Raw genomic sequence first — 27,687 nt, forward strand, 5'->3', positions numbered from 1 at the left:
TGAAGCATGAAGTGTTCTATCATCTGGTAGATACTGCTTTGACATTAGACTTGATGAAACACGGTGAACCAACACTATGTAGTGAACTAGACCAATACATGCACTCCATTTATACTGTTCATACAGTAATTTACTCAAACTCAAACTGAATATTGTAATAATTGTAATTTCTGATTTTCATGAGCTATAAGTCAAAAATGTAATTGAAAAAAGACTTGAAATACGTAGCTTTATGTCTCAAAAACATTAGATTTTCTTAAACAACTAATGGAAAATATTACATTTTCTCACAGATGATTATTTGAGATGCTGTAGTATTTACATTGACTAGATACTGACATACAAAGCACAGAAATGGGTAAGAACTGGGTTAAACATCATATCACAGGAAACATGTTTTAAACAAATCTGCTATGAGTCTTTGATAGACTCTGAATTATGGACTGGAATTGTATTGCTTGTCATGATATGATAGTATTTTAGCACATATTACCCACGATTAGGTGATACTGCAATAACACAGAGACTGTGACCTAAACTGATTGATCACTGTATTTGTGAAGATGAAGGGCAAACAGCTGCTTTAAATGTAATATATTTATTTATGAATAACTACCTTGGAGAAGAAAGTAATCAAAAGAAATCAGCTGCAATAGGTTATGTTGCTCTGATGAAATAATTCGTTAACTAAAATGCTTTCAGTTGTGCAGAGAAACACTATTTTATTTTGACACTACAAACCGGAAGTAGTGCACCGCTACAACACACTTGTTAATGATATTGCTCTTAAAGGAAACGACAAAGACACCGCCAAGCTAACAAACACTGCCTGTCGTTGAAAGCCCGCTCACTGGTAGGTTTTATTTGATTCTAGCGATAATAACGCCGAGCTACAACAGAAAAATAACGCTGGCAGGAAAATTAGCCGACTAGTTATTAGCTAATATTAGCTTTTCTGTGTGTTTCGGTCTCATTGGCTTCACTTTGCTCTCCTTTGGTCAAAGCTAGCATATTAGCAAACTTTAGCTGTGTTTTACCTTAAACTAAGTGAACATTCGCTGTCGGTAAAATATGCTGGGATTCTAGTAGTTGTCGCACTATGAATAAAATCTGTTGTTTTATCGTTAGCCGCTAAGCTAATACAGCTAAGCGGGTTAATGCTATCTGTGAAGAATGTGACGCTGCTCGCTGTGGTTGCCTGACAACGGACAGTTAAAGAGACAGTAACGGTACCGAGTCCCCCGTTAACCGGTGACACCTTGTAGGTGTAGTCCATGTCGACCACAGCTTCGACAGTTGTTTTCAGATCTGCTCTCTGTTGTCAGCTACGATGGCATGCTGTGCTACACGCTGGTTTGTGTAACTTGGTCATATGGAGATGGACGATGAGCTGGAGAACTTCATCAGGCAGCGCAAGGCCAGAGTGGCCGAAGATAAGGCCAGTTTACAGCAAGACCCCCCTTACATGGAAATAAAGGTGTGTTTCAGTGATCACTGTGGGGTTATTCCTCCTGTGCTGGTTCGCTTCTTACATGGACCTTAACTTAGTTACATTTTCATACATATAGTTGTGAACAAACGTGTCAAGACCATGTAAATCACGGCGGTCTTGAGTTTCAGGGAGTCCTTCAACTGTTTTCTATGAAGGAATCATTGAAACACATATTGTCTTTGTCACTAAATAACAATCATGCATGTGAGTTCTTTCATATGTTACAGCTTGGCTCAAAAATTGTAACAAAACAGGAAGAATACAACTGTGTGGTGACTAAAATGGTTCAAAACAACCAAAGTTATGCGTTTAATACCAAGAACAGAAACCAAAACCCATGCTGCTGGTGCTCCTGGAGGAAGGAGATGATTTAAATGGTTAAAGAATTCACTCGTGCTGTCCTGTATATTAGCAACAACCACAAGACACTGCTAACCTTCCTGTCTGTAGTCAAAATATTTCCATACAGTTGATTCTGTTTGTTTTTACAACCAAATCTTTCTTTTCAGCGTTTCTCTCCTGTTCTTCACTCATTTTGCTGTGCACATGTCAACAGAAATAAACCAAACAAATGACAAAATACACTCTGTGTCTCTAAGATGGACTTCTCATGAAAAATAAGAACCATGAGAGTTTTCCTTGTGTATGAAGCAGCCAAAAAGGTTGTAGCATGACATGTTTGAATTAATTAGCCTCACTTCACATTGCACTCCCTGCGATGTGACTGTTACATGTGCATATGGCAATTTTCAGATATCCACTTATCAATAAAACATGGTAAAATAACCAGTTGCACTGAATGTGTGGAGTGTCTCCGTCACCAGTATGCAGTCAAACTAAGACATTGCTTCACTTCCAGAGAACAGATCAGAACTTACAAAATAATATTGATCCTGTTATGTATGTCTTAATCCATGCCATTCCTCTCTTTTTGACTGATAGGCAAAACCCTACAGAGCGTATGGATCCACTGTTAAGGAGAACATCCCTCCCAAGTCAGTAACACAGGGAAAAGGTACAGAACATGGCCACATTTCTCCTCTTGAATTTCTGCTAAAGATTATTCTGTTCATAAAACTGAACAAACACATTATAGTCTGTCAGTAGCACCTGTGTGTTTTGCGAGATGATAACCGTGTCAGTTGTCTTATTTTGGCATGAAACTCTTTCCCTTATGTCTCCATTAAATATTGATGGGTGTGTTTTGTCAGAGGACAGTTGCAGCGTTGGCCTGCCCCTCGGTGTGGAGTACGAGAGGAAGAAGCAGAGGCTGCAGCATGAGCTCCGGATGGACTACAGGCGCTACATGGCTCAGGTGACTGTCAGGCTTGTTTACTCGTGTGTTTGTTTGTAGCACGCGATCTTGTTGGTCAGTTCAGGTTTCGTTCTACATCTGTTCAATATATAATTGTGGGACTTTTTGTATCATAGTTGACAGGTATCATAGTTGATATTTTTGCTGTTTTCAGGCCTAAAATCAACATGGCCGCCTATAACCAAACACCACATGGTATTTTTACAGAAAGATTCTTCTAAAGTATTATATATACAATTGAGTAAAATTGAAATTAAAAGTTATTTGTAAAGATATTGTAGTAAACCTGTTGACATGCCATAAATCCACACTTGACTCACACACTACTTTATATTAAATAACTCAGAAAGCCTTGGAGTCTTTCCTTCAGGAGGAAATGACATCATGTGGAGCAGGTCATGTGATGTAATGAGTAACTTAGTTGAAAGTGATTTCTCGGACACAGATACAATTTGTTATTTTCCATATAAAATTTGATATATTGCCAAAAAAGAAATATCTGTCATGATTATCTCAAGTTATTAAAAAGAAAACAAAACAATTTTTGAATCAGCTCATTTTATTGTTGTTTAGCTAATTAGAAGGTGGTTATTATTAAATTTGGATGGTTATTTAGTTGACATTTTAGTAATATCTAGTCATTGTTTTATTGATAAGTGACTGTTTCCATAATAAATAACTATGGAACTTGTAAAGACATGATCATAATGAACATAAAAACATTATTTTTTTTACTTTAAATAAAAATGTATGTAAGATATATCCCATGGACTTCAGAAGTCCTTCAATTATATATTGACCCTGAAGTTTTATTCTAATTTTACACTGAATTTAATTGTGCCTTGAGCTCATCCCTAATTAGAAGCATAGAAACCCAACATAAAGTCTGTTTTTGGTATGTATATATTGTTCATTACACTATGGAGAAAATATGTTCTACAAATACACATTTACCATTAAGCTGGTGTATTGGTGAAACTTTCCCAGCTTTGATGGTCATCATGGGTACATTTGGGGATCCAGTCCTAGAACTGAGGCCTGGTTTTTAGCTGCTTGAGCCCTAGATTCCTTTCAGTATTTATTTATTTTTTTCAATCTCTGGTTCACAATCCTCAATGCTGAAATCATAGAACATTTTATGTTACAGAGAAACCACTTTGACCCTGGTGGGCCTGGACCTTTAATCCACCTCGATAACAGGAGGTCTCTAAAGGTGAATGTCTCCATTTAATTCTCTTAGTTGATCTGTAAATTTGATCTTTGACTAGACAGAGCTATTATGTTTTTATGCAGAATGTTGACTGTTACCAACGATGTTTAAATGACCTAAAATAACTGAATTCTTCATTTTCACTTGATGGCTGTCAAAATGGATGGCCGAGCAGACATACATGAAAGTGCTAATTTTCTCATTCATTCATTATAAATACAGATGTAAGGAATGATCTTGGGGCTGCACAGTGGCGTAGTGGTTAGCACTTTCGCCTTGCAGCGAGAAGGTCCCTGGTTCGCGTCCCGGCTTTCCCGGGATCTTTCTGCATGGAGTTTGCATGTTCTCCCTGTGCATGCGTGGGTTTTCTCCGGGTACTCCGGCTTCCTCCCACAGTCCAAAAATATGCTGAGGTTAATTGATTATTCTAAATTGCCCGTAGGTGTGAATGTGAGAGTGCTTGTTTGTCTATATATGTAGCCCTGCGACAGACTGGTGACCTGTCTAGGGTGTCCCCTGCCTTCACCTGAGTCAGCTGGGATAGGCTCCAGCCCCCCCCGCGACCCTAGTGAGGATTAAGCGGTGTATAGATAATGGATGGATGGATGGAATGATCTTGCCTCTGTTTGTTTGCCAGAACATGCAGCCAGGGGCAACTTGTTCCACAGGGGGTACTTTTGCTGTTGCCAGTTGTTACATAGGAAAATAGTAGAGCAGCTCAACTGATCAAATCATGTTTTCATTTTAAAATATCATCCGTCATCTCTAATAACTGAACATCATGTAAATTCAACTTTGTGAAAATGAGTTAGTAGATGAGCAGAAGTTTGAGGAGTCCGCTAAAAGCGATAGATACATATTAAATAGTAATGCCTAATAATTAAAAGTAAGGTAGTGATACATAGTTGAAACATTTTGCTAAAAGTTATGAATAATCAGTTGAAACGTTAGCTAAAAGTTATGGCTAATCGACTGAAACTTTTAACTAAAAGTTATAAATAAATAGTTGAAACATTTAGCAAAAAGTTGTGAATGAATAATTGAAACATTTAGCTAAAAGTTATGAATAAATAGTTGAAACGTTAGCTAAAAGTTATGGCTAATCGACTGAAACTTTTAATTGAAAGTTATAAATAAATAGTTGAAACATTTAGCCAGAAGTTATGAATAAATAGTTGAAACATTTAGCTAGAAGTTATGAATCAATGGTTGAAACATTTAACTAAAAGTTATGAATAAATGGTTGAAACATTTAGCAAAAAGGCATGGATTAATAGTTGAAACATTTAGCAAAAAGGAATGGATTAATCGTTCAAATACTTGGCTAAAGATAGCAGATAAATGGTTGAAACATACTTAAACTCCAAGTGGCAGTCGTGCGAATGTGTACAATTTATAGCTTTACTTGTCGGGCAGTAATCTGATAAATTTTTGTACCCACTTGGAATTTCTGCTTAAAGTGGTCAATGAGGGCTTGACATCCTAACTTTTAAAAAATATCGTCTCCTCTAGCAACACGTGCTTGAAGACCAGTCTGGTCTTGTGCCCAAACAGCGATCGTCCCTGCAGAGGGATGCAGCCACTCTAACAGAGGACACTAGAGGGTTTCACAGGGCTCCACGCCTCACTGAAGTCAGGACTCTCTGCCCCGAGGAGAACGAGGAGCAGCTGTCAGAAGTTCCCAGGCATCGTGACCGGCTTGGGAGGCCAGTGGACCAGGAGTCAGAGGAGGAGGATTACTTCAAAGACGAGTTGGAGCTGATGGAAGGCAGAAGGCGCAGACCTATGGAAGTTGAGGCCAGCTATGAGATAACACGATCCAACAGGACTGATGGGAGGTAGCTGAGGGACTATTTCTTTTTATTCCTGCTTTATGCATGGATGATAAAGGCTTGCTGAGAAGTAGCTGACTTGTTGTTCGTCCCTGTTTGGCTTTTTCAGGGAAAAGAACACAGTAGGTGTTGCCAGGGAGGGAAGGAGGTGGAGAGCACTGACCAAAAACGAGGAGGCTGAGTTTGCCACTGGTCTTATAATTGGTAATAGCAACTTTCTGCATTTTGTAACTCAACAGTGTCTTTTACAGCATTAGAAGCCAATCAGAAAAACTTCTGATCTCTGGAGGGAAAATGTTTTGTTATAGTTGCTCAACACACAGTAAGGAAAACAAAACCTAAAATACAGTAATAATACTAATAAATGCACATAAATAGAAAAGTGTACAAATGAGTGATTAACAGTAATGCAAGGAAAGTATCTTTATCAGTGCATCCCTATTTCCTCACCACTCTCTGATTTATTCCTGGCTGCCTGAAGTGGCTGAAAGCTGGCAATAGTATCGAGTGGGTGAATTACATAATTCCATGGTGAAAAAACAGACAAGAACTTTTCCACATTAGCCACTTTCAAACATGCACATTATTCCATTTTCATCACCAGCATTTCTCCAAAAACATCATGGAGAAAGTGAGTTGCTCACATTTACACACATGGAGCAAGAGCAGTGACTTTAGCACTTTAGACAATCATAAGACATGCTTTTAAGACAATCTGTTCTCTTAAGGGAGATTTTAAAATCTTTTTAAACAGCACAGACTTCGCTAACACTTTCCACACTGTCAGTGAAATTAGTCTCTTTACAACTGTTGTCCCACTTTTTCAGGAGCAGCTGATACAGACGAGGCTTTGCAGAGGAGGAAGGACCGTTACAGACAGGAGCTGGAGGAGCAGATAGCTGAACAGCACCGGAATAAGAAGAGGTACGTTCTCAGTCATCTTCATCTCATCATGTCCAGTAGAAAACCTCAATGTTTTAACATCACAGGCATGCAGATGGAACTTGCAGTGGCTGCAGAAATGATTGATGAAGCTTAAATTTCATTTTTTTAAATGATGCTGCATCAAATGCTGTATATCAGTAACCCTAGGTCGTGTCCTTGTTGCAGGGAAAAAGATTTAGAGTTAAAAGTTGCAGCAACTGGAGCAAATGACCCTGAGAAACAGGTCAGTGGGCATCTGACAGCCAACCCTCATTTAGTTTGGTGAAGAGTATATTTATAGTGTGCAGTATATTTGTTCAAGTTTTATTTCCGTCTCTGTCCACATTCTAGCCAGACCGAATCAGGCAGTTTGGACTGAGCAGGAGAAAAGATTCTCAGCTTTTGGATCCCTCGCCGACAGAAGAGAGTGGATCATCTTCTAGAGCGCTGATCCATAAAGAGAAGACCGGCGTTAGGGAAAGGGACCTGCCTCCTCCTGAGCAGCCCTTTGTGGCCTTCCAGTCCCCGGTGCTGGAGTACAGCTCTGCTCTGGGCCTGGGAGGAAGTAGTCTGCCTCACAGCACCCAGCCTGCAGCCCCTTCTTTTCCCAACACAACGGACATCCCCAGGTATTCCTTAAACTTAAACCTTGCATCTTGGAGTGTATTTGTCCTGAACTATTCCGTACCTGACGTATAAAAGTATATCAGTATAAAAATTCCTCAGTTCAGTACGTCCTGTTGGACAGAGCTTTGTTTATGTCAACATGCTTTTGTGAGTGCGAATGTTTTGTCAATGCTCCAGTTGTCCATTAGCTACGGCATGCTAGTAGGGTTAACCTTGAAAGCTGGGCAGACACTGACAATTTTTTTTAACATGTATGATGCGTTACCTCTCACTACATGTTGAGTTTTATATGATATCCTGTGCTGCCAGAATCTGTAACCTCTGTGCCCATGATGCACTGATCTCTCCACCGTATACACTTTTGGATAACTTTCATGTGTCTGTATGAAAACACAGGATGTGAATCCACAGCCGACTGTGAAACTAATGTCAACCACACCACTGTATAGAGAGAATCTTTGAAAATACAACTCCTTTGAAAGACCTTTGCAGGATTTCATGAAAATCTTGAAAACAGTATCTTTAAACTTTGTGTCTCTGTGGTTTTTATGGATGATTATTTGTTGGTTGACATGCCGTAATGTTTATACACAGCCAGAAGAGTGAGACCTGCAAAAAGACTCTGATTTGATTTGAGTCATGTTTTGTCCAACTTTGTCCCTCCAGAAATCCTCTGTTTCCTCCTCACCCTCCTCCTTCACTGAGTGAGGTCTACAGAAATCCGTATGGAGAACCGCACCCCTACTACGGCACCAGAAACCTGCTCGACCCAAACATGGCCTACTGTAAATACTGATCCCTGTTAAACTGGAGTAAGACTACCTTTTATTAATAGACTAGATAAATGCAATTTTGTGTTTAATTCTTCTGTCCAGATGGTCACCTGTCTGTTCCTGGTGCCAGCCTTCCCATGTCCTACTGGAATATACCACCAGGTGGAGCCAGTCAGTTTGGAAACCACAGCCCTCACAGCCAGCACAGTGGAAGCAGCTTCCCTGAGCCTCCAGTACAGTAAATATCCCCTCTGCATTTTTACTTTTGAAAGAAGGCCAAATGTTTCAGATAAAATCAAATGAGTTGGCAGAAATGTGTCTGTTTTATATGCACACATGTTTAATTATGTTAGCGAACGCACCTCAACTCAAGTTAACTGATTTCAGTGAACCAAACTGAAGGATGCATTATATAAAGGACTAACTGAACAAACTGAATGAGACACATGCATTTCATGTATCAACTGGGCAATAGTGGAACGAACACATGTCATTGGTAAGGGAGAAATATTAAAAGAGGCTAAAAATCCTGATTAGATTTCAACATTGTGTCTCTTTAACTGTTCTGACAGACCCAGCAATGGCACTGCTACTGTGGAAACGCAACTCAGGGTTTTCCCTTCAGAGAGATCCAGATCAAACAGGGAGAGGATTCTGAGCTACAGAGAGGCTCTGAAACAACAGGTAGGTTCAACTAGTTTTGATTCAAGAAATAAGCCTTCTTTCTGCCATCTTTTAAAACACCAGCTTTAACATTTTCAGAGAATACTGGCTGATTTCCTGGAGTAAACACACAAATACAGCTCCGTGTGAACAGAACCACTCCAGCTTAAGTTGAATGACAGCAATATTGCTAGAGAGGGGCAGATAATTTTGAACTTTCACTGCATCCTAGTGTGTGATATGTTGGCAGGAAGTTACCAGGAGTGGGAGCGGCGAGCTTTACAACCAGGTAAAATGTTGTAGTTAAGAATTAAACATATAGTGTAAGTTGTGGGCTTTGATGCTCATGAATTTGTAGTTAGAATCAACTGTAGAAGTATTTGAGATTTTTCCCTGTTGTGGCATTACTTCATATCCCAGTTCCACCTCGATCCCATCCCAGTGTCTCGTTTCCCTCTAAACAATGCAACAAAAAAATCCTCTACCTTTCTCCTAAGCGTGGGTATTTTGGCATATATTTCTGCTCACAGCAGACTCACACAAATTCATCCTCTGCTAGATCCTAGTGCTCGTACAGTTGTAACTTAATTCTTCTGTTCTTCCTGGTTTGATCCATATTGAGGAATCATGGCAGCATTGTGGTATCTTTACGAACTGATAGGTCATAACTTGTACATGCAGCCCTCATAAGACAACCAGGCATAATTTTAAATATGTGAAAAGCTGCATGGAACATATTGTTTGGTGTTATGATTATAGTTTTTGCACTTTTAGTTGGACATTTTTTTTATATATATTGAGCGCCAAGGTTTGCTCTGTTCCGTTTTTGGGTCAGTCAGACATAATTGTGAGGAAAACTATCTACTGATAAAGAATTTCAGTGTTCGTAAAGCACTGGTTGTCATTTTTTGAGTGCTAAGTAACTGAGAAATACTGTACCGCAGATCCAGGAGCAACACGAACGGAGGCGTCTGGAGAGGGAGGAGAAGGAGCGCTACGAGGCCCAGCTGGAGGCAGACATGAAGAAGCACCAGCCCTGGGGGAGAGGTGGAGGAGGAGCCCCGCTGAGGGACAGCACCGGAAAACTCATTGGTAGGTCCCCGAGTGTACCGTCTTTATGTTTTTTAAATGTTTAAGTTTATTGCAAAGTAATTCTTACATATGTGGAATTTGACTGTTTTAATGTTTAACACTAAAATGGAGATGAACGGAAAGTCTATTTTTATTAGCGGGCCCCTACCAATGGTGAACAACAATTCTGAGCGCTTCAGCAGACTGCTCAGCCTGAACACCTGGATTAGCTCGTTCTGCTGTGCCAGCAGAATTAACTTTATTGACAATTTTAACTGTTTCTGGAACAGGCCAGAATATTTTAACAGTGATGGCATTCATCCAAACAGGTCCGGCAGATCACTTTTAGTCTCAAATATCCAATACACCGTCCACACTTCAGACTGACTAGTGCCAGTGTTTACATCCATCTCTTCTTCACGCTCCACTGAACCGCCTCCCAGCTACAGCGCCCCCCTCTGTCCCCACCTGGAACTCCCCCCATCTTCCCCTCCAGCACACCCACTGCCTCCCCCCTCTGGCTCCCCCTGCCCGTCACCCCGGCTCTACCAGAATTCAACTAGCTGCCAAATCCCCACCATCATCAGCTTCAGACAACCTCGGCAGCCCTCCCTCAGAAACTGCCATTTTGCTAACCTTCGCCCACTTCCACGGACCTCACAGCCTTGTCCCCAGAAGCCCTCCCCTAATCACACATCCACACTTCACCTGAACTTTGCCCTCTTCAACACCCGCTCCGTCACCAGCAAAGGCCCCATTCTACAATTATTCATCCTGGACAATAAACTGGACTTCCTCTGTCTAACCGAAACATGGCACAAACCACTGGACTTCTACCCACTCAACCAAGCCACTCCCTCCGGATACACGTACCTCAACTCACCCCGCCCAGAAGGTCGAGGAGGCGGCATCGCAGTCATCCACAAACAGGTCTTCACAACCATCCCACTTTCCATCCCTGCCTCCCCCTCCTTTGAACACCTTGTTTTTAAATTACCCGGTCCCACCCCAATGGTCACTGCTATCATTTACCGCCCACCTAAACCAAACCCCTCATTTCTCCCTGACTTTTCCCACTTTGCCACCCAGCTATTAGCTACATCTCCATCAGTCCTCATCCTTGGTGACTTCAACTTTCACATGGACAACCTTCACAGTAAATCTGCCTCTGACTTCCTAGACCTCCTACAATCACTCAACCTCACCCAGCATGTCAATTTCCCCACCCACAACCATGGACACATCCTCGATCTGGTTTGCTCCTCTGGTCTTACAGTCCTAAATATCTCCAGCTGTCATCTCTCCATCTCTGACCACCTAGCAATAACTATGGACATCAGCCTCCCCACCCCCCTGCCCAAGGAAAAACGGACAATCTTTTTTAGAAACACTAGATCACTCTCCCCCTCTGTATTCTCCGCCTCACTGACCACTGCATTGTCCATCTCCCCTCCCCCATCAATCAATAACCCCACTGACCTCATCAACCACTATAATCATACTCTCTCTTCCTGTCTTGATCAGCTTGCTCCCCTCAAATCCAAATTAGTCACTTTCTCCCACTCTGCTCCATGGTACACCCCCGAACTCCACCGCATGAAAGCCCATAAACGACAGCTGGAACGTCTTGTCAAGAAAACAAACCTGACAGTTCACCGTCAAGCCTACTCCGACTTCCTCCAACAATACAAAGACGCCCTGAAATCTGCACGGTCCACTTTCTACTCTGACCTGATCAATACCAGCTCCAACAACCCCAAGTCCCTCTTCTCAACTGTCAATAAACTCCTTGCCCCCCCGGACACCGTCTCAAACTCGTTCACCACTGACAAGTGCAACCTATTCCTCTCTTTTTTCCATAACAAAATCATCTCCATCCACAGCAGCCTTGTCACCTCTCCCACCTCACTTGATCCCCCCTCTCCTCCACCAAACCCTCTGAACTTTCCCCCCCTGGCCCACTTCTCGCCCGTTTCCCCCCTGGACCTGCCCAAATTCATCACTGGAACTAAAAACTCCACATCCTGCCTGGACCCCATCCCCACTGACCTCCTCAAAAACTGCCTCCCTGTTATCTCCCCCCTCATCTCTAACATCATCAACACTTCCCTCAGTACTGGCTGTGTCCCCTCACCCCTCAAGCTCGCCTCTGTCTCCCCCATCCTCAAAAAACCTGGTTTGGATCCAACCTCCCCTCACAACTTCCGGCCCATCTCCAACCTCCCCTTCTTATCCAAAACATTAGAACGTGTCGTCGCTGCCCAGTTGAAAACTCATCTCACCTCCAACAACCTGTATGAAACCTTTCAATCCGGATTCCGCTCTCATCACAGCACTGAAACTGCTCTCCTCAAGGTCACCAACGATCTCCTCCTCTCCTCAGACTCTGGACAAGTCACCATCCTCATTCTTCTCGACCTCTCTGCAGCATTTGACACAATCAATCACTCCATCCTCCTGTCCCGCCTTCAATCCTCCATTAACATCACCGGCACCGCCCTCACCTGGTTCACATCATATCTCACAAATCGACAACAATTCATCAAGGTCAACAACTGCACATCCGCCACCGCCCCCCTGTCCCATGGTGTCCCTCAAGGATCGGTCCTTGGCCCCCTCCTCTTTATCCTGTACCTCCTCCCCCTCGGCAACATCATCCGCCGCCACAACCTACACTTCCATTGCTACGCCGACGATATCCAACTCTACATCTCCACCAACACCACCGCCACCACCACCCTCCCCTCTCTCTCCAGCTGCTTGGCCGACATTAAATCCTGGATGAGGAAAAATTTTCTCCTGCTAAACTGCGACAAGACTGATCTCATCTTTATTGGACCTAAATCACTCACACCATTTCCCCACCCCCCCATTACCATTGATAACACCACCCTATCTCCTTCTGCTCACATCCGCAACCTCGGTGTGATATTTGACAGCAACCTCACTTTTGAACCCCACATTAATCAGATCACCAAAACTGCCTATTTCCATCTCCGCAACATCGCCCGTCTCCGCCCCTTCCTCTCCTTCTCAGCCGCTGAAACCCTCATTCATGCCTTCGTCACTTCCCGCCTTGACTACTGCAATAGCATTCTCTTCGGCTCCACCTCCAAAGTTCTCAATAAACTTCAACTCATTCAAAACTCTGCTGCCCGACTCCTCACCCGAACCTGTTCTCACGACCATATCACCCCCGTCCTGCAGAACCTCCATTGGCTCCCCATTTCACACCGCATCCAGTACAAACTGCTTCTCCTCACCTTCAAGTCCATCCATAATCTTGCCCCCTCTTACCTTACCGATTTGCTCCTCCCCTACACCCCCCCCAGGAATCTCCGCTCCTCCCACACAAACCTCCTTTCCATCCCGCACAGGACCAGCCGGCGACATTGGGGGGACAGAGCCTTCGCCATTGCCGCCCCCACACTCTGGAACTCACTCCCCCATGCCCTCCGTGACTGCACCAACCTCACCACATTTAAATCCCTTTTAAAGACTCACCTTTTTAGATCTGCTTTCCTTAAGTGATTCTGTATTTTATCTTGAACTTGTTTTACTATCTATTGATTTTAATTAACAGTTTTGTTTTATCTTATTGTATTTTATGTACAGCGTCTTTGAGTTTTTGGAAAAGCGCTTTATAAATAAAATTTATTATTATTATTATTATTATGTTAGTATGCTGCCAGTCAGTAGCTGTAAGTGTAAGCAATGGGTTACAGGGGTCCTCAGTTTACATCATCAACCTATGGGGTTACGTTGGAACTGCTTATATGGAACTAGCTGGTGAGCGGAGCGGACAAATACATTGCCACACGGTGCTATAAGATGGCTTTGTTTATGTTCATTGGTTGTACATCACCTTGGATTGTGCTACATTCGCTAACTTTTTGTGTGTGTGTGTGTGTGTGTGTGTGTGTGTGTGTGTGTGTGTGTGTGTGTGTGTGTGTGTGTGTGTGTGTGTGTGTGTGTGTGTGTGTGTGTGTGTGTGTGTGTGTGTGTGTGTGTGTGTGTGTGTGTGTGTGTGTGTGTGTGTGTTGCTCTGTGCCTGTGTGTCTGTGTGAGAGAGAGCTGGAAATGGTGGCTAGTTCTGGAGCTAAGTTATAGGATTTTGTAGTTAATTTGGTATTGGCTACAGCCCACAGTAGCTGTGTGAAGGTTCAATAAATGACCAGAGAACGAGATAAAGTCTCACTCATTCATCACAGAGGGTCTCTACAATATAATAAAATGCTCAAGTTGTAAAACCAGTGCAACATATTCTGTTATCTTCTTGTAAAATGACTCATACATGCATGAAAGTCATTGGTATTCATGATTTTTTCGAAGAACTGATCGCTATAGTGATGCACGTAACGACTTTGTTTACGTTTTTGCAATAACGTGATGCACGCTAATGACTTTGTTTACATTTTTGGCATAACATGATGCACGTAACAGCTTTGTTTATATTTTCACTGGAGTTCCGACTTCTGTAGGAACAGATCTCCGACGTAAGTCGAGGACCCCCTCTATAAGTTATAAAAGTAATAGAAATACTTCCACTGTGCAGAAATGTCTAGTATACATTGCTAATACAAATGATTTATTATTATTCTCATTTAACTTTCCTGTTGTCCAGCTGACCTTAATCAGATGCACAAACTGAATGAAGAGGCCAACAGCAACCCGGAGCAGTGGCAGAAGAGAGCCACGGCTGCCGTGACGGCCCTCCGAGCAGAACTGTCTGACCCCAGTGAGAGGGTCTCAGGTACTGCAGCAGAGTGCCGTATTTATGATGCTATTTACAGGTTCTCTGCTATCAGAACCACCTTGAACAAAAAAACTGTGGAGAAACATTGACAGACATAAGCTTAGTTTGTTTTAGTGAAAGTTACCTTGTGGAAACAGCTTTAATAAATGGAATACAATGGTGATTGAATAAAAGCAATACTAGTACAACAAACAAAGTTGCATCAAAGATTAAAATAACGGAAATATTTTAACAATGCTTTCTGTGCAAACACAAAGCATCGTAGTTTACAAAGAAAACAGGGTGACACTGATTGCACTGCTGGTCCTTAAACCACGTCTGTGTAGAAAAACTTCATAGTTGTTTCTCAACTGAGAAACTGGCACGACACCCTACAAGCACCACAGAATGGCTGTAAGGATCAGTGTTACATTGTTTTCTTGTCCAACTCACAGAGGAGTTTTTTTCATGTTTCCTTCCCTCGTAGGATTCACCCATGTCCAAACACCACAGTTTGCCAGAGGCAAAGTTTTTGCCAACCAGCCCACTGAGCAGCAGCTCCAGGAGCAGGACAAGTACAAAGCTTACCTCAAACAGCAGGTACCAGTTTAAACAGATGGTGGTCTTTAACATAGCTGTGTTTTATGGTACGCTGTCTTGTCCTGCATCACCTCTGCTAGAAGCTGACTGGGTTTTGCTAATCTGGTTGGCTGATTTCAGAACAGTGGTCTCTAAACTGAAGTTAACCAGTGGAGTAGAGGAGGTTTTGTGTCTTGCCTTGCTTGAAAATAGCCTACAAGGAAAAAATGGGGAATTCTTCTTATTGGGTTTATCTTGACTATGTTTTTAACCTGTATTCATTTGCAGATTGAGGAAAAAATGCGTAAAAAAGCAGAGGAGAGGGAACGAACCAGACTAGAGGAGGAGAAAGAGGAGAAGAGGCTGGAAGAGCAGAGGGCTCGCATTCAGAGGGAGTACGAGGAAGAACAAGAGAGGAAGAAACGAAAGGAAATGGAGGTACGAAGATCAAAACTGAAACATACTTACTATGACTGTGTTTAGTAATTGTACTTGATCCTCTGATTATTTGGATTTACTCGATTAAGCTACACAAAACATTAAAGTTGACCCACCAAGTCTGTCTCATTTCCCTCTATCTTGCCCTGGTGTACTCTCTCATCTATCATGTCTTTGTCTCTTAGCAAAAGGCCAAGAATGAGGAGCTGATTCAGCTGGCTGAACAGAGAAAGAAGGAAGCAGAGAAGAAAAAGAAGGAGGCAGAGGAGAAGGAGAATGCAGCACTGAGGAAACAGTTTGAAAGAGAAAGGCAGGCACGAGTGGAGGAGGTTAGTTCACCAGCATTTGGTACTCATGCACTTGGCAGCAAATACTGTCATACTGTAATTCTTGATATCATTTGAATGATGTAACTAATTTTCCTTTTTTGCTGGGCTGTTTTACTTATTATAAAATGATTAAGTAACCAACTCACTTTCAAGTCAATGGACATGCTAATGACAGTAAAATGAAAGACTGGACTGTTATGATCTCTTCTTCAGGAAGGAAAAGACATACCCAAAGCACAATGATGTGATCAACTGTTGCCTCAGATTTTATAATTTTAAGTTTTACACTTCATTAAGTACAATACACTACTGTTTTCATGCTAGTAGTCGGATTCGGCATAGAACACTGCCATGTTACAGCTACAGGGTATATGATATTGTACTTTAATCCAACAGTACTTTGCAGTTTGTTTCACTCATTCACACGTCGATGGAGGTGAGCTGTCATTCAAGGTGTGGGTCTGACCATTGGGAGCAATTTGGAGTTCCGTGTCTTGGCCAAGGACACTTTGACAGATGAGCAGGACAAACTTGCCATCCCTGTGATTAGTGAACCACCTGCCTCCTGAGCCTCAGCTGCCCCTTGAAAGAGTTGCTTTGTGTCTGGAAAAAACAATAAAAAACATCAAGTATGGGTGAAATCATGGATTCATCAGGGTGACCAGGCTTAGATTTCTCTTCCACTATCTACTACCACTGAATAGTAGCTGCAGATAAGAAAAAAACTTGTGCTAACAGTGTTGGATATTCTACAAAATCTACAGGCAGTAGATGGCTGCAGTCAATCAACAATACAACGGTGGTGCAGCTCAATGTCATCTTGGTGTGTCAGGGCTCTTAGTTCGTAAGAAGCACCATGGTTGTTTGCTTTGACATTCTGTGACACTCCTGTCAACAGATATTTATCATAGGAACTTGCAAGATGTAGTGAAGCTCATACCTCAAATTAAAAACTACAGCACCTGCTTTGAAATATTTTTTCTTGATGATTGTTTTGAACCACCTTTTGCATGAAATAAATAAGTCCCTTGTGATCACCAATAACCACTCTTCATTTTCCCTCCTGGTCAGTCTTTAGTTAATACGCACACAGTGAGCAACGACCATCAAGTGATCAGGTTAAACTTTAACTGTAGTTTTGTGTGTCTTTAGGTCTGCAGGGAGCCCTCGCCTCCAATTCCCACCCTGCGGAAAAAACTTGGGCTGCACCAGTACACCCCTAGACCCCCCACTGTCGACAGCCAGCAGTCCACAGCCCCCTTGTCTGTGAGTCCCACACATACCCACAAAGTACACAAACAGCATAAAAGAGTCTCTGCAGGGCTTACTTCATGCCTGCAGTCTTGGAAAGAACTCTGGTCCTTTCTAGGCCTAGTTCAGTTGCTCGTTTTTGATGACACACGACAAAAAACTGTCCTTTTTCTGTATAAACTAGGATATTTTCCAGCAAAATTGTGCCTGGGTAAATAAAAGTTGATAGTTTGTTTTTATATATATATATATATATATATATATATATATATATATATATATATATATATATATATATATATATATATATATATATATATATATATGTGTGTGTGTATTTTTATTGTATTTCCTTTCAGGAGCGCTCTTTGTCTGGTCTCCAGTCCCCTCCAGTCCCTGCATGTAGGAACCAGCTCCGAGCTGCAGGTACTGTATACATGCTTCCTGATTTTTTTGGACTGGGAACAAATATTTGAGCAGACAGGCCAAGTCTGCAGCCTGTTTGTGTGTTAGGTTCAGTCTGTCCCATTGACTGTGCTGAATTCTGTTTACAGTGCCACTTTGACCATCGACTTAATGGTTTGTGTCTGGTTTTTGAAGCTTAGTACAGATAATTGGCATTAATAGTAATAGTGCTATTGACACTGTATCGATACAGACTGTGTGTGTGTTTTCAGGAGACCAACATGACTTGTTCAGGGAGCTGTCAGCGTTGCGTCGGCAGCTTCGCAGTGAACAAAAACGTCTGGAAGGTCATATGCAGCACGGCGACTGGGAGGAATTAGACTCTCCTCTGAGCAACAGGTCAGACCCTCGCAGACAAACGACAACTATTATATAACTATTAGTATATATAAAAATATTCTAAATTCTTGAAGGAGATCATTCTAAAAAGAAAATGCATTAGTGTGACTTTCTGGTTTATTCTGAGGACACTTGTTCCTTCTTTGCGTTTGTCCAGACAACGGGAGCGTCCCACGGTGGATGTGTTTGACATGGCCAGACTGCGGCTGCAGGCTCCAGTCCGCAGGCCTAACTCCAAAAACACGGAGCCCAGAAACCTGCTGCGAATCCACGACTCCCTTCAACTCACAGGTAATAACCCAGACTCACAGTTTTATTTGTATTCTACGACAGACTTTTATTATTAGCTGTGACTAGTTTATGTGTACGTCTGTGAAGCAGATGGTGAGTCGAGGCTGGGCTCCACTGAGGATAATAAACTGGAGGAAGTGGGTGTGGGCATCAGAAGGAGGCGGGACTACAAAGACCCATATCACCAGATGAGCAGCCAGAGGTCGACTGTCCAGGATGGTTAGAACACAACACACTTTGTTTTTCTAATAGTTGCTCGTGGGCAGAAACTTGGGCATCCCAGCTTATAAATACTTTTCCCTCTGTCGGGCTTGTTTAAGCTAGCAGGAAGAGATCGTTAGATGACTTTTAAACTTGCAGAGTGGATTTTGTTGTGATGAATATGGACTGCATTTCCACCAGACTGATCATAATGTGAGTCAGACTATCCTCAGATGCTTCACATTAATGCCAAGTGAAAATGGGCTCCATTTCTTTTGCTATCACTGAGATACTGAGAGTAAAAAAGCAGCTAATGTCCCTCTTGTGTTGCAGATTATTTTGACCTGTCCCCACCACAGCAAAATGATTACCTGGTGAGAAATAATGGTCAAGCTACAGAAAAATCCAAACTATATGTACAATATCAACTAATTTGTAACTACTAGGAGTTGAATTAAAAAAAACCTGTGTTTGTTGCAGAGGAGTGTGATTGGGGGATCTGCAAGAGGTTCACTGCTGGAGTCAGAGAGTGCTTTCATTGGTAAGACCACCACGACACAGCTACTGAAAAACAGCATTTTTACTGTCTTGAAATCACATTTAAACACAGAGATGCAGACATTTGAATGACCTGAGTTTTTTTTTTTTTTTTTTTTTTTTTTTTTTTTTACACCCAGCAACCATCTAATACTCCTCTTTGTTCTCCTCTGCTCTCCTCTCCTCTTTGACAAATCAAACTTTTAATATATTGTGTATGGCCTGGCAGAAAGTTCAATTTTGCATTTAAAATGCAGTTAATTAACCAGATCATCCTGAATTTGTATCGGTCTGCTTTGTGTTGCTTAAATAATGATTGTTTGATTTACAATTGATGCTACTTCCACATGGTTAAGATGTAAAACTGTTTATTTAGTAACAGATCTTTAAATTTTTTAATAATTTAACCATAATTATTACGGAGTCTTATTCTGGCAGGATAATATAGATAAGTAGCAAGTTGTAGGTGCAGCAAAACCTAACAAATGCATCCTCTCTGAGTTTGTCTAGTTGAAATGGCTACGGCTGATTTTACTTTTGGTTTTATGTGTGTTTGGTGTGTTTAGACCCCCTCGGCGATGCCTCTCCGGTGCCGCAGACCCCTGAACTGGAGAGAAACCGTCAGCTTTCAGCTCGAGAGAGGAGAAGACTTGCCAAACGGCCACAGCACCACCAGGTACTCTGCTCTAAAAGCAGTCATGTGGCCTGCGTATGTGATCTTTATTTGTAAAAATATGATTTTGTAATGGTTTGTCTTGTCTTGTGACCACCTGTTGTTTTTCAGGGACGAGCTGCTTCCAGCCAGCCCATTCGCCATCAGGACGACTACTCCGCCCACACAGCCAACAGGCTGCAGCAAGAAGCCGAGTCTGGCGGTGAGTGGAGGAGCCTGAACAGGACGAGTCGACTGATGGCACCCAGTCGTGGCGACACAGCTGGTATGACTTTAAATTTTCTGTTCTTCTGGGTGTTTGGTGTGAAAATTCTACAACAGTTCTGTAATTGATTTGAGAATCCCAGGCCTCTCTAAATTCACATAATCAAAGAAACGAGTGATTCCTGTTACAAGTACTGTATTTCTGCAACATTTGTTCATATGTTTAACCCAGTGACTTTTGTAGCACCCGAACACCAATACTGTAAGAGTCAACTGCTTTAATTGCAAAATGAGTACATATGAGGATACTTCCAAAAGTTCTCTGTCTCACCTGGAAACAAGGGGCGTAACTCCCATTTTGGGGCATAACTGTATCATAAAGCCTTTTATCATTGTCCACAAAAACACAAATGTTTGAAGCAAAGAAGATAGGTGCATTGTCCCGGAGCATCAGGACTCCAGCTCAAAGTTTTCTTTTCTTTGCAAACAAATGACAACAAATGTTTCACTTTTAGTGATTTAAGGCTTTATAGAATACAATTCTGCTCCAAAATGGGAGTTATGCTCCTTGTTTGTGAGTGAGGCAGAGAACTTTTTGAAGTACACTCAACTTTGTGACTTTTTTGGACCAGCTGGCTTCCTGCCTTTTTCCTCAGGACTGTTGGATCTGTCTGATGACGACTCCTCCCCTTCTCGGTTTACTCCTCGCAACCCTGATCATCAGAGCTCTGCTGAAACTGTCGCTTCTGATCGCTGGACACGGCCGGAAACATCGGACACGCTGAAATGTTTGGACCCTCCTTTAAGGAGGGAGCGGCTGACAACGTAGGGCCTTCTTCCCCAAAGCTTGGAGGTGCCTTCCACTTTAGACAGCTCGTCTTTATTCAAAGATTAAGGGAGCCATTTTGGATTATGAGAACTTTGATGGTTTAAAGTCAAAGCCTCTGCGACCGATGGATGAATGAATATCTGTCTGAAAAATGATGCCTTATGACTTGTACTTTACCTTTTAAATCATTGTTTACATCAAAACCTCAGTATCTGATCCCACAGTGAGAAACCTACATGTTTTTGTTTTTGGGCATTTGTTATTTTATTGACTAAATTATGGTTTAAATAAATTATATTTTAATTATATATACTGTGTCTTTGTGGTTTGCTTCTTGTAACAAGGTGTCGCAGCATGAAGTCGACAAAACTTTCATCTGAGGTTCTCTATCATATTCTGTCTGTGCCTGCACTTTATGTGGATTTGAAAATTTGTCAGATGCCAAATCTTTCCGAAGGGGCAGCTGTTGTAATTATGGCTAAGATGACCCATTCAGTAAGTAAACTAAGACCTAAACGTTGTCATGTTGAGTTAAACAAGCTTGTTTTTCTCGTCATTTCACATAGCAATACCTCCGGTCACCCCTAGATGGCAACACAACACAGATTTCTCCTCTGGCTAAATACTTTACTGTCAGTACACCTACATCCTAGAGCAGGGGTAGCCAACACGGTGCCCGCGGGCGCCTGGTTGCCCGCAGAGACCATGTGAGTTGCCCTCCACACGTTCTTAAAATAACACTAGTCACCATGAAATTCCTTATAAAAAATTATAGTTGCTGTTCTTTTTAAATCAAAAATACTTACATTAATGCAGATTTTAACTTACAATATTTATTATAATTTTTTTTAAAAACAAAAATGTCTTCGGTGTAAATGAACTTTGAACTTGTCTGATTCAACGTTCACTGCGCAGGTCAAACCACCACGTCACTCTGCTGAAGCGTCCGGCGCAGACGCTTTGGGAAGCTGGATGTGGTTTTTACTAGTGATGGCGAGATGAAGCTTCATGAAGCACTGAGGCTTTCCATCCAATTAGTTCACTCATGGTTCGAAGCTCCATGGTGCTTCATTTGCTCTACTGCGCCATCAACTGGACAAATAAAAGTAAAACAGGCAGAGTGCCTATATTGACACACTAGCTTTGCTATGTGAAGCTTTGAATTGTGCTTAAATGATAATGCCAATAAACAAGTAATATACTTAATATAGTGTCTGCTTTTCCTGATAGCAGGAACAGAGGGGGGAATGGAAACAAACTGGAGAGAGATTTGAGATTTGTAGCTTGACTGCTTGATTGATGTCAGGTTCTGGCTTTCTGTAAAGTGCTAATTGTAATAAGGGCTATATAAATTAAATTTATTGTGCTTTTGCTACTTGTTGTTTTGTGACTGCGTGCGGTACCAGCGACAACCTGTAAAACAAAAGTAGGGACAACATTTTATTTGTTTTTATTCAAAAATATAAATTTTTCCACAGTGCTGGGATTCAGGTAGCTTCTTTTTTTTGGACAATATTTTTCTAGCTCCTTGGAACACACCAGACACTTCACCTTTTAAAATACCAGAAAGAAAAAGAAATTAGAACAAGCGGTGTGTGGTGTTGTCACAGTTATACATATTACACTTATGTGCCTACTTTATTACGAGAAATCAGGTCAAAGTGTTCCCAGACAGGGGAGAATCTTCTCTTTCTGGCTGGTTCTATAAAAAAAAAAAAAAAAAAAAAGAGTCTCAAACCGATTGAATGCAAAGATACAGCAGGTAAAAATCCAACAAATCTGAACGGGGAATCCATTGCGTTTCGCTGCCCCTTATATTTTGAATTGCACGTCAAACCTGCGAACCACTTCCTGAACCAGTCACGCGGTATGACCGGCTTGCGAGGCTTCGAACGTCATAATGTTTGGCTCCTCCCCTAAATGAAGCAAGCCTCGATACGCGCTTCGTGGACACCCCCCCCTCCATTACTCGGCACACGCTTCGAAGCCTCGGCATATCTCATAACATCACTAGTTTTTACCCCCAAAACATGACAGAGAAGTGAAAGAGAAAACACTGTTTTCACGATGACTGGGAGGAAGTGTTCTTTTTCACGACAGTGAAAGATAAATGTGTGTCTTATTTGCGGGGAGACTATTGCGACGGCAAAGCGGAACAATGTGGAGAGACGCTACTTTAGCTGCCACAAAGCTCCATGCTAACTAGCCACTTGCTAGCACACATAGACTGTATGCGCACTACGGAGAGGAAAAACCCGACACTTAAAGGCAGCTTTGACATCTACAACGTGGCGAAAAGTTTCTTCATGGAGAAAAATGTACCATTAGAAAAGCTTGTGTGACGACGGATGGGGCTCCTCCATGACGGTCGGCATGCAGGCTTCATTGTACGATGCAGAGGTGATCCAGACTTCCCAACATTCCTACATTACCACTGCATCATTCACCAGCAGGACATATGTATGTACAAAAGTGACCGGATTTGATCATGTGATGACTCGTGTCGTGAAGATCATAAATGGCTCCAAAGCCAAACAACCAGGACATTGAAGGTGCTGCTGGAGGAGCTGTCAGCTGAACATAGTGACCTGTTACTACACACAGAAACCCCATGGATCAGCAGGGGACCAGTTTTGCAGCGTTTTTTGTCACTGTTGGCCGAAATCAAAGAGATGATGCAATCCAAAGGGAGACACCTTGCTGGTTGAGGACACTGAGTGGATTCTTGCCCTTGCATTTTTAACGGACATCACTGGGAAACTGAACCATCTGAACTGTGACCTGCAAGGTAAAGGTAAGACATGATAAGCTCTGCAATGCCAGGCTTCCCACTAACACACATTTACAGACAGAATAAAGAAAGATAGAGGTAACATATGTTGTCATTCAAAACACCGTGCCATTACACAAAAATGTGAAAAATAATTTGTTGAAAGCGTAATGATTTGTTGTTATGATCTGTTAAAAATGTTGCAATGCTGGTGAAAAATGCTGGTGATTAGTGCTAATGTGATAGGATTCATTTCAAAATGTGAAAGAGGTTCTCGAGGTCATATCAGCTCGCCATGGTATAACGGAAGTGCAAGAACCAGGATTTGGATCAAAAGTTCTGTTATGGTTGTTAATTTTCCAACCTCTGTGGTTTTTAGCAGGTACTGAACAATGTTTGAGGAGGAGGTAGCTGGACTGACAGCACGGCAAGTAGACTCAGACGAGGCTGCAGTCACTAAACGGAACAGCAGTCATGGAGTTACTGATGGTTGCAAATGATTTGTTGTCTGTTGTATTTTATGTGTTTCAAGACAAGCTTTGTGGAAGTGAGCTTCAGTAAACCTTATTTAGAGGACCAGTACACCCAAAGAGAACTGACAGTGCACTATTCCAGTATTGATACTTTACATTTTTGTGTAAATGAGAGCATAACATGCATGATTAACATTACCTGATAATCATCAGCATGAGCTCAAAGCATCTGTATATCCTCTAAGAGTTACTGACATGGGTGCAGACATTTATTTTACAGAGCTTTCCCTGAGCTCTACATTATTTGGGGCTTCCAGCTGTGAAAAAAAGCAAATGTTCACATATCCCATTGGAATCTTGTGCAGTCAGTCTCCAAGCAGTTCCATTATTCACTGTCTGTACAGGAGCTCCAGGGCTTGTTCTGGAAATTACAACCTGACTAATGTTTGTTCTCTGCGGTTTGGTGACAATACAGCCTGGCACACTTTAAAACTGACCTCTTTGAATTATGGAAAGCCGGTATGTCAAAGCCTTTTTAGGTCGAATTGTTTTTCTCTGTATCTTGAAAGGCCCGGGGGTGTCGTTACTCTACTGTTCCTCATCTTCCGAACCAGAACAAGAGCAAACAACAGCGCGAACAGCTGCAGAGCCTGTAGCTGTTTGTTTATCATTTGTCTTCTGGGTTTGATTTTCTGACAAAATACTGCTTGAAAGCAGAGCTGTTTACCATTGAAGTTCTGGATGTCACTTTGTCTCACTAGCACACAAATGCAGCAGGGCAGACACAGCACAAAACAAATAGTGGCACAAATCCAAGCTGTGGATTACTGTGCCAAAAGAGAGAACGTCTGGTGATCTGTCCACTGAATTCAGCTAAAATCTGTATTTAGACAAGTGTGGAGTGGCTGCTATGTGTGATGGAGTGTGGATTAGATGGCTCTGAGTGGAGTGTCGGTTGTGCTTTAGAGAGACTTCAGAGCTTTGCAGTGGTCTAGCTGGTGGCTCATCATACTGCTCATGTATTAAAGCGTTTCTCAGTGCTGGGAAGCAGGTCAACATATTCCACTGTGACAGTACAGGGATGACGGAGGACTGTCAAATGATGTCAACGGTCTACTGTAGGTATCGACCAATATGGGTTCTTTAGGGCCGATGGCGATTGGGTCAATGTATAATTGAGGGACTTTTGAAGTCCATGGGATATATCATGCATACGTTTTTATTAAAGGTAAAAAAAACTTATGCTTTTTATGTTCATTATGATCATGTCTTTACAAATTCCATAATTATTTATTATGGAAACAACCAGTTATTAATAAAAAAAATGACTGGATATCACTAAAATGTCAACTAAATAAACATCTGAATTTTTACTCAATTGTATATATAATATTTTCGAAGAATCTTTCTGTAAAAATGACATGTGGTGTTTGGTTATAGGCAGCCATGTTGATTTTAGGCCTGAAAACAGCAAAAATGTCAACTATGAAACAAAAAGTCCCGCAATTATATATTGACCCGATTATTGATAGTCAAGAAAAGCCAATAACTGATATTTAAAACCAACATACATTAAATGTATTATTTTAACAGCATGTGTTAGAAGAGAATCTGTTATTCATAACTACATTTCTTCAGTACTAAGGGTGACTATAACTGAATATGTGAAATAGAAATAGGAGTGATTAAATTAAGGCTCTCCTCTGTTTATGTGGGATCCACTAAGATTCGTCAGTTTCTCTCCTCTTGTTATGGCTGCTGTTCTTCTCTATTTACTTTCTCTTTTATCGTTCTGTCACTTTTATTGCCCAGATTTTAAGCATCGTTAGTTATTGTTTCCCAGACTCTGTTTCAGGTTAATCTGTGGCTACCTTCTGACTTAGCCTCTAGCTGTTAGCGTAGCCTTAGCCACTGTGAGAGAAGCTAATTTCCTGCTTTGTGGCAGCAGATTGTGTTTCTTGTTCAGTTTTATTTTTTTTTGTAATTTCTGCTTGAGAGACATTTCTGAGACCACAGAGTGGCACCACACAAAAACGTTTCTACCACACTTCATGTGTAAAGGTTGCAGTCTAGAAGCTCCTTCAGAGCAACACTTTGTACAGCTGCTTTCACAGGCTGACCAGCTAACTGATTTTAATGAGTAAAATTGGAGCAGTTCCATTTAATAGTGACTAAAACATGACATTTTTAGTTGTTTTTCCCGTTTTTCTTCTGTCAGCCTTGTTGAGACTCATTCTGCTTTCATTGTCTTTGTCCCTCTCGGTGCCATCGCTCCGTCTCATTCATGCTCTCCTGCTTGTTCACGCTCCCTCTTTCCTGCCTGGACCAACTCTGTCACGCTTCCCCCCACTTTCTCTCTCCGTCTGTATGAGTGATGACCTTCTCCAGCATTGGATAGGAAGGAGGATAGAAGCCATCTAAACTCTGCTACGCCCCCATTACTCAACCAGACACCCCAGTGTCAATATACCTCCACACACACACACACACACACACACACACACACACACACACACACACACACACACACACACACACACACACACACACACACACACACACACACACACACACACACACAGCCTGCATCCCACTCAGCGTTGCACTGAGTCAGAAAGGCCACAGCAGCAGCATAACATGACTGGCAACTTCATCCAAAAATTGATTGTCCAGGCAAAAATTCCCTCAGCTGGTTGAAACTATTTATTGCTCCAAACTAATTTTATGGTTTTTAGCTTTTCCAGCGGCCCAACTCAAACCACAAGAGGAGACCAGGAAGGCTTTTTGCTGCACCTCCCCTTGTCAGCATCCAGCCTGCAGCCAGCTGAGTAAATGCCCACTTTTCATGCTTGTAGCTTTTATGATGTCAAAAAAAAAATCGTCTATTAGCCTTTATTAAATGGAATTGCACCGTTTTTGCATCTAAAAATGTCAGTTAACAGGTCCCAGGGACTCAGCCTATGACAGCAGCTGTACAAAGCGTTGCTCTGGAGGAGCTTGTAGACTGCAGCCTTTACATAGAAAGTGTGGTAGAAGCAGACTTTGAAAGACCTGGGTGTTTATGGAGCAGGCAGGGTCCAACAAAAACAGATGGATTTACATTATGTCTTGAACGAAGGGATTTAATTGGAGGACTCTGTTGTTCCAGGTGCCATGGATGCACATGTATGTGCACATCAATGACATTCACTGGCAAAATATTTCTGCATACAAATGCCTGAATCTGATTCAAAATGTATGTTATAGAATAGCCCTTCTATTGATTTAATTTGATAGAGTGAATATAAAGCATAACAAGGTCTGATCCGCTCTGAATGTGTCGATATATAGGATTGGTGGTGAAAGGCCGCCACTAAATGTGGAGAAAATCCTATTATGAATGCATCGACCAGCTCTTTTATATTAAAGTGAGTCATTTTACATTCTACAGTATTAAAATATTCACAGGCATTAATGATTTTAGAGGTAAAAAATGAGCTGCTCTCATATTCTGCTAAAACCACACGAACCCTGAAATTCTGATTCAAACCTGCCAGTTATCTTAATGTAACAGTTTATCCAAGTTGGCTGATGTTTTGTTAAATAACCTTCAGTAAAAATTGGATGAGGTTTAAGTGGAGTATCGGACAAATTTACATTCAGTTATGAAACAAAATGATGTCTGCA

At 41.8% G+C, this 27,687-nt stretch overlaps 1 protein-coding gene across 6 annotated transcripts; it reads left to right on the plus strand.

Annotated features, from left to right (window-relative positions):
- Positions 1-755: 755 nt before the first annotated feature.
- On the plus strand, positions 756-21,086 carry LOC111580991 (centrosome and spindle pole-associated protein 1-like). 6 transcript variants are annotated; one of them, XM_055016843.1, is made up of 29 exons: positions 756-853; positions 1,326-1,477; positions 2,435-2,507; positions 2,704-2,807; positions 3,955-4,020; positions 5,530-5,855; positions 5,959-6,053; positions 6,677-6,773; positions 6,960-7,017; positions 7,125-7,402; positions 8,067-8,185; positions 8,276-8,411; positions 8,746-8,857; positions 9,087-9,125; positions 9,781-9,928; positions 14,532-14,660; positions 15,130-15,242; positions 15,510-15,659; positions 15,845-15,988; positions 17,141-17,254; positions 17,599-17,665; positions 17,917-18,043; positions 18,201-18,334; positions 18,422-18,553; positions 18,869-18,909; positions 19,016-19,076; positions 19,639-19,748; positions 19,857-20,010; positions 20,582-21,086. In XM_055016843.1, exons 2-29 carry the CDS (start codon positions 1,373-1,375, stop codon positions 20,776-20,778), a joined length of 3,429 nt encoding a protein of 1,142 aa, XP_054872818.1. In that variant the 5' UTR covers positions 756-853; positions 1,326-1,372; the 3' UTR covers positions 20,779-21,086. The 6 variants fall into 6 exon arrangements, 4 of the variants coding, with proteins under 4 accessions (XP_054872818.1, XP_035812542.2, XP_054872819.1 ...); XM_035956649.2 differs by having other exon boundaries at positions 20,606-21,086; XM_055016844.1 differs by having other exon boundaries at positions 18,425-18,553.
- The last annotated feature ends 6,601 nt before the right edge of the window (positions 21,087-27,687 follow it).

Source organism: Amphiprion ocellaris, chromosome 13 (assembly GCF_022539595.1).
Source record: "Amphiprion ocellaris isolate individual 3 ecotype Okinawa chromosome 13, ASM2253959v1, whole genome shotgun sequence".
Classification (NCBI taxonomy): domain Eukaryota; kingdom Metazoa; phylum Chordata; class Actinopteri; family Pomacentridae; genus Amphiprion; species Amphiprion ocellaris.

Bases quoted from the DNA above. Each gene is read 5' to 3' on its own strand.
- LOC111580991 (XM_055016843.1), top strand. From the start codon at position 1,373: ATGGAGATGGACGATGAGCTGGAGAACTTCATCAGGCAGCGCAAGGCC. The intron at 8,412-8,745 runs GTAAATATCCCC...CTGTTCTGACAG, and splicing joins TTCCCTGAGCCTCCAGTACA to ACCCAGCAATGGCACTGCTA. The intron at 15,989-17,140 runs GTTAGTTCACCA...GTGTGTCTTTAG, and splicing joins GGCAGGCACGAGTGGAGGAG to GTCTGCAGGGAGCCCTCGCC.